The sequence below is a fragment of the Apus apus genome, chromosome 1, assembly GCF_020740795.1.
Source record: "Apus apus isolate bApuApu2 chromosome 1, bApuApu2.pri.cur, whole genome shotgun sequence".
NCBI classification, from domain to species: Eukaryota; Metazoa; Chordata; class Aves; order Apodiformes; family Apodidae; genus Apus; species Apus apus.
Genome location: NC_067282.1, coordinates 42842650 through 42855002, shown reverse-complemented (window position 1 = coordinate 42855002; position 12353 = coordinate 42842650). Strand labels below are relative to the sequence as shown.

General features: G+C 41.5%; 1 protein-coding gene across 6 annotated transcripts in view; it reads left to right on the top strand.

Moving 5' to 3' along the window:
- TBC1D4 (TBC1 domain family member 4) overlaps positions 1–12353 on the top strand; it is a 108108-nt gene that overhangs the window by 74327 nt on the left and 21428 nt on the right. For 2 of the 6 annotated variants that reach the window (XM_051617477.1, XM_051617493.1), the window contains exons 9-11: positions 3829–3903; positions 4875–5101; positions 6863–7012. In XM_051617477.1, coding sequence (XP_051473437.1) covers positions 3829–3903; positions 4875–5101; positions 6863–7012 — 452 coding nt within the window. Of the gene's footprint in view, positions 1–3828; positions 3904–4874; positions 5102–6862; positions 7013–12353 lie in introns of those variants that run through there. The other 4 variants (XM_051617486.1, XM_051617512.1, XM_051617521.1 and 1 more) reach the window with 4 other exon arrangements.

The window sequence follows — 12353 nt, the reverse complement described above, 5'->3', positions numbered from 1 at the left end:
AGAGAAGAGGCATATAGAAGAGTAACTGAAGAGGGCTGGGTGCCTGGGATCCAGTGTGGTGTTACAGAGAAAAGTGAGATGAACTGTGAATACTGGATGGCGAGGTCCAAATATAATTTTGAGCAGTAAAATTAAGTTCCTTCTGCTACTAATTAAAAGTAGCATGCTAAATCAATGCCTAAGGTGCACTTGTCCTGCAGCTCATAGTGGCGTATCATAAAGTAATCTGGAAATGTAGGATGCCACAGATGTTCTCTATAAAGCAGTGTAAGGGTTCAAAAACAGAACAAGGGGGCATTCGAGCAGTTAATCACTCCCCCTTAGGCTTTAGTTGATACTTGTCAACCCCCTCCCCACGGGTATTATGCACTTCTGCTCAAAAAGGGAATGAGGACGCTGTGGGGGGGGGGGGGTTTATATGTGCTGATACTTCATAAACAAAACGCAGGTGTACAAATGTGTAACTATAATACAAGCCACTTGTAGGGTGCAAAGGATAGGAAAAGGATTGTTAGGATAAAGGGAGGTGATTTAGAATGTGTTGCAGATCCCCCCCGTTGGGGTCACTGTTGTGCATGTGAGAATGGGAAGTAAACTCGAGAGAGAGAGAGAGAGAGAGAGAGAAAAGCAGGGAAGGTTATACTCCTGACACTTTGAAGGTAGCAGCAGTGACAGCTCCTGGGCTGGAGGGCAGCAGGAACGCACCCCGTGGGCAGCAGCGCTCGGGCATTCCCCGGCTCCATCCCTGGCTTCGCCAGCGAACCTGTGCTGTCCGTGGCTCGGCTGGGCTACTGCGGCGCCTCCTCCTTTCTTCTTTGGAAGCAGGCAGGGGTCTCAGCAATCTGTTCTTAAAAGAACAGTTAGATTTCAGCCTTTATTTCGCCCCTGGGGTCCCAGGACGATCTGGCAGGCTGTAGCCTTCCAAGTGACAGGAGGGGCAGAGTAGCATGCCCATAGGCTACCAGTGATTTCTGGCCTCATTTCAGCAGAGGCAGAAGCCCCGCCCTGTGCTGTGCAGTGACATCTCTCCAGGTTAGGGTGACCCAGGGCACTGTTTCAGGTGCTGCAATGCATCATCCCATCTGCATGCCAGCCTTGGCTCAGCCAGTCTTGAGTCCCGGGGCAGAACAGACCACCCACAGGCAGGCAGGTAGACCCTCTCCGCAAGGAGCCAGTGTCTCAGGTTTTGACAGTTCCTGGTGCCCCAGGCACTGTGCAGGAGGGGTTTCCATTTAGTTGCCCTTATATGTTGAAATAGTTTTATGAGAGACATATATTCTTTGTGATATGGGGCATAACCCTTACAAGGAGGCAAAGTATTACGTACCAGGGAGAATCCTTAAAGCTGTCTGTGCTTATGGTTGCATGTGCATTTGACTTCAGACTGAAGCTAGCATTAGAACTGTCCTGGTCAGATCTGGCCTATGTTATGTAGCAAGGTTTACATGCTAGGAACTTGGTCTGAATAGAGAGTGCACAAAGAGTAATGACTGTCAGATGATCTGGATAATTTCAGCAGTCTGGAATATCATCAAATGGTGACAGCTACAATCATGCCTGTGCTGAGTTGGATTTTTATTTTTTTTTCCACAACTAAAGGGCACATGACTGGAAAGTGATCTAACTCTGATGGTGGGTCACTAACCCTGCGGTGATTGTGGAATAGGCATGCGTCACTGGGAATAAGTTTTCACAGAATTGTTATAGAATGTCGTGGGTTGGAAGGGACCTATAAAGGTCATCTAGTCCAGCTGCCCTACAATAAGCAGGGACATCTCACACTACAACAGAGCCCCATCAAGCCTGACTTTGGATGTCTCCAGGGATAGGGCCCCCACCACCTCTAGGCAACCTCTTCCAATGATCCACTACCCTCATAATAAAGAACATTTTCCTAATGTCCAACCTAAATCTACCCTTCTCTAGCTTGAAATCATTACCACTTGTCCTACCCTTACACGTCCTAGTGAACAGGTCTAATAATTTACAGTGCAGATTAACCACTAGTGATTTGGTTAAAGCAGGTATATATGACGAGTGTCTCTGTGCATGTATGCTGTGTGTTACATGCATACATGTGTTACACAACAACTGCTCCAATAATTCTTCATCAGGCTATTACAACAAGCCTAATGGATCATGTCTAATTCCTAAAGGTATTTAGGCACCAAATACCTATTGATGTGGTGGGTTTTCTCCTCCTTAAGCCAGCTGCAAATCACATGGTATTGATGTAATGCAATGCTAATTATTGCATAGCTTACTGTCTTTATTTTAAAAGTGTGTGTGTGTATATATACATACATATATATATATATATATATAAGAAATTCAGGTTTGGTTTGTTTTTTAAAAAAGGCATTCAGCATCTTTTTGTAGACAGAAAGATTTAAGGAAAAAGTGAAAGTCATATGACATACTGTCAGCCTCAATCTGAGAAAAATTAGAAATAAGTATATAGTAACCAGATATCTAGGAACACTTTAAGTGGATGACTTCTTAGCTAGGCAAATAGCATCAAGTGACATTTTAAGCTACTTGAGGGAGTAGCTGCTCACTGCTCACGGTAGGGAAGCATGCCGAGTTCTGTGCTCTGGCTTCCCTTAGTCCCAAAGGAATGTTGCTTTTTCACTTGTTTTGCTGGACTGATCTTATTTTTGTCAGGTTTGAACTGAAAACAGGCTGTGCCTTCCTGATGAAGTACCTCAAAAAAATAAATATAACCTCTGATTGACCTTATGAACAGATTTCTTCTAGCCCATGCTGCACTAACCTCTTCTGTTGTTGTTTTTTTCTGAACAAAAAAGCCCTTCTTGCAGTGCCAGAAGTGTGTCTTTTTCAAGCTAGTGAGAAAATTCCAAGTTATTCTTTGCTGTTGTCTTATTGTAAGGGTCACTGCAGAGATTCTTTAGGCACAATGTGCATTGGTAATGAGCTTAAATGGGATAATGTACTTAAAGGGCATTGTAAGTCTTGAAAATAAACCTTACCAAGAAAAAGTAGGCTAAATAAATATTGCTGATGTTGACAAAACTTTCTCAGTAGTTGCAAGCATAACAAGAGGAGCTCTACCTGCTTTTCCTGAAACCTAGACTGTTTTTCCCATGATAAAGTACTGGAAGCAACTAACTTCAGCAGTTGGAAGTACCCAACAACAGACATCTCCCATGTTTCATGAGAGTTAGTTAGGAGTGGAAGGTAGTCAAAAGCATTGTCGCTCTGTCACCGCTTCCTGTGGAACCAGATGACTCAACAATTTTGGCAAGGATCTACTAACGCTAATTTCTGGCAAGTTTGCCTCAGAGTTGTCTGTGTTAAAATTGAAGAGACTTGTCTGTTATCTGGTGCCATTTGGCTGGGTTTGCAGCCGGAGAGCATTTTTTCCCTCTTTTAGTGCTTTTATTAGTTTTGCTAAGGTGGAATTTAATATATCTAAAATGTCTAGATGTGGAGTAAAATCTCTGTTTAGGTGGTAGTATGTTAGATGCATCCATTATCTGCAGTACATGCATGGTAATGAAGTCTGGAGCTTTTTGAACTCAGCTGTTTAAGCCAATTCAGCTATTTTGCCTCAAATGGATCAAGAAATACTCAGTTGCTTCAGACAACAGAGCTGCAGGTTTAAAACTCCTGGGAGCAGGAGTGGCAGAAGACAGTTTTGCCAGGTAAAGGTGTCATTGCTTCTAAAATCCAGTGCTTGTGCCCTGGTCTGTGGTCTTATGTCACGTGCCTGAACAGTCCTGCGTTCACCTGCACAGCTGTTGCCATCTTCGTTCAGCCTTCAAAGAGGAAGAAGACCATATTAAATTACTTGCCTTTTTCTTGCAGGGAGCCAACAGAATGCGAGGCCGCCTGGGAAGCGTGGACAGCTTTGAGCGCTGCAACAGCCTTGCTTCTGAGAAAGTACGTAAGGAGCTTAGTCAAAACTAGCATGTTTTCATTCATGAGTCTTAATGAAGAGTAAATATGGCACTCGGCTTCAATTCAAAAGAAGCAGAAAGCACATAAACTTACAAAACTCAAGAGTTTTTACTGGGAGGCAGAGGGTGTGAGGAAGCTGGCATATGCATTGGAACTTCAGCTTTAATCTGTTGTTAGATTGCCAGTCCTTTTTTTTCTACGCTTCCCCTGCTTTTACAGGAAAAGTAGGGATTTTCTGGTCAATTTCTGCCTCGTTTAACTGAAGTAATTAAAAAAGGTCATCTCTCAAGGAAAGGAAATGCTCTGAAGGTGAAGAATCCTTTCTGTAAGTAGTAGTTGCTTTAGGGAAGCAAGGAATTTTTTAACCTGAAACCAGCTGTTGGGGATGCTGTATGGGGGCGAGCGAGCGGAACTCTGTTCACTTTCTTTTTATTTCCTGTTTTTCATGTTTTACTTCACATGAGGACTGATTGTTGGTTTTCCCAGGAGGTGAAGATTCTGCTATAGTTTTCCTGCTGCAGTTACTCATAAACTGGCTGTGTAATAACAGTCTCTCTTCCAGGATATTGCTATGACGGTACAGGAAGTGTGCTCGCGATATGTCGAGGAAACTAGCTAAAAGCAGTTTCCCTAGTCTTTTCAATTCCTGCGTTTTCCTGAAAGAGCCAGAAGTGTGGCAGCAGGAATGCCAATCCCTTTGAGAGGATGCCTGGAGTAATTAGTATGTTGTTTGTGTTGTGTATACATTTTTATCCCTTCCCCGAAGAAGGAGGACGCTGCTGGTTTTGGACTAAATTATCAAAGGATGTCTGGTTTTGGTGATAATTAGCATACAATGGGCCATGACAAGCAGGGGGAGAGGCTTTGGTGCCCCGGCGTGGCCCGCGGGGTTCAGCGCGCGCTCTGGCAGGGCACGGAGCAGCAGGCCTCACTCTGCTGATGCTTCCTTCCAGGACGCTTCGCCGGGCGATTCCCCGCCAGCTACTCCTCCAGCCTCCCCGGTGTCCCCGGCCTGGCAGCCGTTTCCCGAGGAGGACTCGGACTCCCCCCAGTTCAGGAGGCGTGCGCACACCTTCAGCCACCCTCCCTCCAGCGCCAGGCGGAGGATAACCTTCCAGAACGGGAGGTCCCAGAGCGTCCGGTCCCCGCTCCTGCGACAGACTTGCGTCGAGGCAACAAGGTGAGTCAGGACACGCCGTGCCACGCGCCTGCTGCCTTCTGCTGTCTGGGCACACGAGTCTCGCCCCTCTTCCTTCTTACAGAAACTGTTTCTGCACAGCTCTGCTATCTATTTATTTATTTTCGGCCTGTCTTCTCTGCCTCCGAGCAGTTTGGGGCTTTGCAGTATTGCAGTAACTTGCTAATCCCTGGATTAGTGATTAAGGGGATGCGTCAGTCCAGAGAAATCTATCATCGGACTGGATGCTGGCACCGATCTGTTATGTTGTTTATTTGTCAGGCCCTCTGGAGAAGAGATGCTCGCTGCTTTTCACTGCAGAAACCATAGCATAACATTTTTATGCCAGGATGAAAAAGGCACCGACCGCTTCAAGTGTCAGCTACTGTGTTAGCCAAGCTACCAGAGAGTATTCCAGAATTAAAACTCGTGAGGAGTCTCGCAAAAGGATTTAGGATTAAACACATCCCCTGAGCTGCGAGGCATGCCATTTGCCTGTTTGCCTTTTTCCAGAGCGTCCCTCTCTAACTTTTTTCCCTTCCTTTTTGGATACTCTCCAGCTGTTAACATGTGGAATTCTGTTCTTTCAGGAGTTCCTTCACTCAGTCAGAAGAGGTCCCCACAGTTCCTTGTGGGCGCTCTTTGGCTGTGCTTTCTTTGCCTTCAACCTGGCTATCTGCAGTAAGAGACTGAACTCCAAAACCTTAACAAGATTCAGGCCCAGATGAGCTGAATTTTTTTCTGTTGGAGAAGAGCTTTCTCCAAACTATTTGTCATGTTTAACTGTTTAGCTGCAACTATGCTTTTTGTAGGCTCTTTCTAAAAAGGGCTTTAAATAGTAGTTTCTCATGCATTTGTTTGGATTTAAATGTCAGTGTGCATGCTGCACAGCTTTGTGCAGACAGGCAAAAAAGTTTTTGCTGTTTAAGAGAATGGAGGAGGGCGAAGGGTAAGAGACTAGCCTTGAAATAGCTTTGTTACATTGTGTTTCTGAAGAGATAGTGTTTTTTACTAAGATAAACTTTGGTTATTTTTTTTTTTTTCCATTGACAGTGTTGTATGCAAACAGGAAACCCTGACAGTTCAAACTGAAGGACTTGCTGACTTCAATTCTTTGTAATAACTTTTAAGAAGTTGCTGATTAAGTGGCATCATCAGCAGATTTTTCAATCAAAACAGTTTGTGACAACTTGGTTCTAGGCTGGCATTTTTCTTTTTCTCCTTGACTATTGAGGATTAATAAAAAATTTGAAGTAAAAGAAACTGATTTAATTTTTAGGTCTCCTCAACACTTAATAAGTAATGTTTAATGGTGTAGGAGGGCTTTCTTGATTTAAACACTTTACTGCATTTAAGTGTGTTGCTAGAACACATTAGTAAGTACAGATTGTTTGTTATTTACAAAAGCAAGAGAAAATTTAGGGGAGGAAACAACATGGTTCATGTTATTGGAAGCAGTTTTCTAAGGATATTTTCTGAATGTTTCAGAGATTCTTTTTCTGAATTTGCTTTGAGAACAAATAAGGCTAAAGAAATATGGTGGTCTGCCTCTGCAATGTCATTGAAGTGTTTCTTACAAGAAATCAGCTGTAACAGCAAAACCAGTATCATCAGGGAAGCTGCCCAGTAGTACACTTGGCACATTTTTTTCTGGGAAACAAAGCCAAGATGAGGTACTTGGCCAGTATCTTTTATCTGGATGTTTTATTATTGTATCCAAATCCATGCTGACCCATCTACTATGTTCTCTTGTTGCCTGCACAGCCCTGTTCTCGGGGTTCGGCGCGCTCTCAATGAGAGTGAATCTGCGTCACCTGGTCTCCCCTCCTCTGTCTCTGCCCCTTCTTTCCTGAAAAGCTTTTACCAGGGCTCAGGAAGGTTGCTCCAGCACTCAGAAAATGACCTCTCCAAGAGGTGAGAGCGTTGTCTCCTGCCTAGTTCTTCACTGCCACAAGCTTAACAACAAGCTTCCTAGTGCAACGCAGCACATGGGAGTTCTCCCACTCTGCTTTGTGCTGCTGCATTTCTAACAGACTTCCTTAAGTACTTTATGCAAATGGGTGGACAGGCTTTTGGCCAAAAAATAGGCTTCTCTGCTGACACCTAGTAGCTGTGACCTTATTCTGCTGCAGTGCCAATCTCTTGCGTTGGTTTGTCACCTGAAATGCAACAGTTTTTAGGAGCATCATGCCGATTTAATGCTTTCTCTGCTGAATGCAAACCAGCATGTGTTGCTGTGATCATTAGCATGTGAGAATAACAGTGTGAAGAGTGTACAGTACTAACGTGGGATGCCTGTGCATGAGGAAGGGGAAATTCTAAGCTAGTTGGGTGACACAAGATGCGAGATGTTTAGAGAGAATCGGAAAATAACTTGCAATTAAAGAGGAGTGGGGAAGCAGTGAAGGTATAAGAAGGGCTTTCTGACGTCAGTGTGAAAGACTTAGTGTCTGAATGGAAGTCACACTTCTTTTTACTGTAAGAATAGGCTCTCCTTCAGGACAATTCTTGAGAAAACTCTCTTTTCCGAGGTAGGACTGTAATGAATACAGTGAAGTTTTGAACTTCATGGTGCTTTTTTGTGAGTTGGTGGCCTTTTCATTTCTCTCCTGTTAATGACAACCTTTCTCTGTCAATCCGTCCTTGTTCACTGAACTATACTTTTGTCTCTGGTACTCTGAGTGTGGCTCAGCCCTAATCATACCCAACAGTTGGAGAAAGTGCTCTTGTGACTGTTTCTCCTTGGAAAAACAATAATATATTGTATTCTTACAAAAAAAAAAGTGTTGAGACCTGTATCCTGGGTGTTAGGACTCTAATACATGGGAATTTCAGTTGCCTGAGATAAATGTGGAAGTTTTTAGGGGTGCCCACAATTTTTTTTACATTGTGGAGTGAAGTTGCATTAAACACAGATTAGTTTGTCATCTCCATTTTAAGGTAGACTGTAAGAAATTATTTAAATATGAAAGCTAATATGAGAGGCAGTTGACCTAAAGGTGTCTTTAAGGTACAGTTTGGTGTAGCAATTTGTAGTGATACATAGGTTAGAATAAATATGAAGTACATATCATCTCCTTAAGCACACTGTATCCTACCTTGTGCTCTAGGTGATCCTGCTTTAGCAGGGGAGTTGGACTAGATGACCTCTAGATGACCCTTCCAACTCTGACAATTCTGTGGTTCTGTGATTCAAGCTGAACCAATGCCCAGGTTAGTTTGTACATGCAGCTGAATCCCAGCAGTGAAACACAGCTTTCTAGATTTGGAGAATGTATGTATTGAGTATTATACTAAAACTGTGCTTTAATGCCAGCTAATTCCAAGATTAAATTTCTGAGATATTACTCTTTCTGGAATTTGTTATGCACACTAGTCAAGATACTGGATATCATTATGATAGAATTTTGATCTGTGAGGTGGGGAGATCTTCAAATTAGGAGTGAGTCCCAGAAAATCACTCTCTTTCTACTTAGGTTTTGTAGTATATGGGGTTTTGATACTATTTAATCTTAAATTAGTGCAAAAGCTCTTGTGAAAATGGGTTCTCGTTAGCCATAGGTCTTGTTGGGAGCAACTGGGCCTTGTCTAGTGATAGGACCAGCGGCACTGGGTGCAAACTGGAACATAGGAGGTTCCACGTAAACATCAGAAAAAACTTCTTTACTGTGAGAGTGACAAAGCACTGGAAAAGGCTGCCCTTAGAGGTTGTGGAGTCTCCTTCACTGGAGACATTCAAAACCTACCTGGACACGTTCCTGTGTGATGTACTCTAGATGACCCTGCTGTGTCTGAGGGGTTGGACTAGATGATCTCTCGAGGTCCCTTCCAAACCCTAGAATTCTGTGATTCTGTAATGGAGAATGAAATACATTGTTCAGCTGGGAATACCTGAAACTCTTGAGACTTTCTCTGATTTAACTTGCAAGTGTGTGTCATGCCATCAGGTTTATGAATTATAGAAAGCTCAAATCTTTGGTGTGGTTTTTCATGTGGATTGCTTTGTTGTTTTGTGGGTTTGTATTTTGTTGGTTGTTTGTTTTCCTTTGGTTATTTTTCACAGAGACAACAATCTTCTGTCTCTGGTAGGCTCAGTATGAGGTGTTTTTAGTATTCTTGTGAGAGTGTATGTTAGGCTGAATTTAGTGCAGTGTGGCAGTCCTTTACCATCTGAAGTCTATAAGCTGCTCAACTGTTAAGAAACATTAATGGAAACATCAGTGCATTTTCCTCTCTAAGAGTAATGGTTACTACGCATTCACAAAGTGTATCCTAGCCACATTGCACTGGAGAAAAATTATAGTCTGATTTCCTATATAATGTTGCTTTGAGATTACATGTGGTACAGCAGGCAGCTTTTCTTGGTGTGCTAGTGAACTTCGATCTACGGGGCAGAGCCATTTACAGTCAGAATTCTTTATAGAAAGATTTTTGATGGGTAGCAGTCAGATGGACCTATGCAAATAACACCAAGCCAGGATCAGCTGAGGAGGTAGGTGTTAAAAATCAGCTCTGCTCATTGTATAAGTGTCTTTATGTATTGGCCACTGTATAGAAGGTGTGTCTGATCCATGTTTATGTCACATGCAACATGTGGTCACAAACCCAGACAGTGATACTAGGGTGTTGGAAATACAGGGTACAGTTCTCAACTGACTGTAGACATCTTTGTCTCATCTAATTAATAGAGGGAAGTTGGTTTTCCTGCACAGTTGCTCTCATCTTAATATGATTGTCTTTAATATTCTGACATTTACAGAGCTTATCATGTGTATTTATCCACCTCCCTTCCTGAACACTAGTACGGTGCTTGTCACTGGAACCATGTTCATTTAGAAAGCATGAGTCATGCCCTGAAAGATTCTTGAGATTCGTTAAAAAGGAAGCTTCAGTTGACTTGCTAGGATTTAAATGGCTGTGTTGGAATACCTAAACCCAGAAGAAATTAAAAAAAGCCTCCAAAAAATTTCACTATCATGAAAGACATGTCTTTTTTTCCCAATGTTTATGGGGAGGTTGAGCTCTTTGGATTTAATTCTAATGATCACTACTGTGACGCTTTATGTGGAAGAGAGAAAGCATTTTTTTCTGCTGTAAGGAATTAACTAAATAGTAAAGTTTGGCATTGGCACAATGTTAGTAGGTGCCTTCAGAATGTTTTTACTGCATTGTCAATTCATTTGTGTAGAGAGAAGGCTGGGCTGTGTTTTGTGCAGTGTTATTGAACACAAGCATATATAAGGATTAAAAAAAAATACCCTGCGGATGTGGAGGTAAACAAACAGCAATTTGAGAGCATAATCTGCTTTTAAACTTTCATTTCTATAACTTTCAGAATTTCTGGCTTTTATTCAGCAGCTGCTCCTGAAAGTTAGACCATTGAAATAATCTGTTCTTTTGCTCTAATATAAAAATAAAAGCAGCACTTTAAAAAATGGAACAGACTTCAGAATAGGTGCAACTTGCCCTTGCTGTCTCTCTTCACTGCATTCATTGTTATGCAAGGATAGTTTAAACTGGTTTATCACCACTTGAATTTGAACTGTTTTGTTTTTTTTTAAACCCTTCCTTTTCCCATGCGGAAAGTAAAATACTTGAGAACGTTGTTTACAAAAAATAACAAAGTAATTATTCAGAATAAAAATATGTGACAGGATTGAGAATCAAGAGAGGTGTAATCTGGTCCAAAGTAGTTTTTTCTTCCTTCTGGAGGGGAGGAATACTTCATGCATTAGACTTGCATATAGGCTTCTGCCAGCTTAAGTCCTGGGAGCTGAGATATTAGCTGTCTTTCTATACTTGATCTGCGGATTTTTGTACCATCTAAGCCTCCAAGTAGGTCAAATTGATTCAAATGCTACTTAGACCAACCAAGAGAAGAAGTTGAAATGAAAGCAAACTGGGGAAAAATGCAAACATTGACATAAGCAGAAACAGTATTTATTCTCCAGTCAGTTGGCTTGCATGAATTCAAATGCATTATTTTGAATAATTCAGTTTAAGTGTTCTGTAGTGAGTTCACAAGAAATGATGCAGCTTTGTGTTTTGTTTTGTTTGTTTTAATATCAGGCTTTGGAAGCGTTTTAAAGAACAGTTTTGGAAAGAGATTTTTGGGTAATTGAAATCCAGCAAAGAACGTGTTTGAACAAATTGTGGGTTGGGCTTTTTTGTGTTGTTTTTTTTATTTTTTATTGTTGGTTGGTTGGTTCCACCCCCAAACTAGCTGTCTCATCTCGTTATCTGATAGAATAATAAGCGGGATGATGCATTGGTGAAAACTGAGTTGTGAGATAAAAAGTTTAGATGATCATGTACTCTGTACTCTTGAGTACTTGGGTTATCACTTGTAACAGTTTAAGGATGAATAGTAGAGACCGAAATATTTGAGGCATTATATCGAATTTATAGCATTTCACTTTTTATTGCATACAAGCTGATTAATGGATTTTGGTTTCTTTGGGTCAGGAGGATAGGCTTAAATAGCCTTATGGAGAACCATTAGTCTTCAAACTAAACTGTGATGCATTTGTGTGAAGTAGAGTATTCCATTGTTACCATTTTCTAGAGATGCATGGGAGGTATGTTAAATGATTAGAACAGGAATAGTAAGTAAAATTGGAAATACTGAATTTTATGTAATTTCTTTACTGAATTATTTGGCTTTGCCCTTTCATGTGTTTTACAAAACAGAAACAAACTCTGTTGTAGAAGCTGTTCCATAATCTAATTGTCATTTTTTTAAATAAAAGTAAAAAAAAATCTTGTAACCATGTCCTAGTTTTTGCAGTTTAGTTCTTAAATATCTATTCCTTAGTTCTGTAAGATTTTAGGTACTACCATCTCTTAGCTTTCAGCACGTTGATTCTGGTGCACTTAGTCTTGTTCAGTTGCTGGTAGGTTGCAGCAGGACAGGAGCTTGTAGAAAGCAATTGCATTGTTTTCTTCTTGGTGGCTCTGTCATTGTATAACCCAAGAAGTCATTCTTGTTCAGGGCTGCTTTTTAGTGTCTCTGCTCTTAGTATCTCTGCTCGTATTAATAAGCCTCTTCATTTTTCAGGGAACTGGTAGCTAGTGGTTAGATAGACTGTTTTTTTGGGGGTGTTTGTTTGTTTGTTTTTGTTTTGTTTGTTGGTTATTGTTTTTTTTTCCCCTTTACCTCTGCCCTGTTTAGAGGAACCATATGAGGTGTTGCTGACCTGTTGGAGAAGAGTACCTACCTGCCTGGTTGTCAAAATCCACAACTACCTTAAAACCT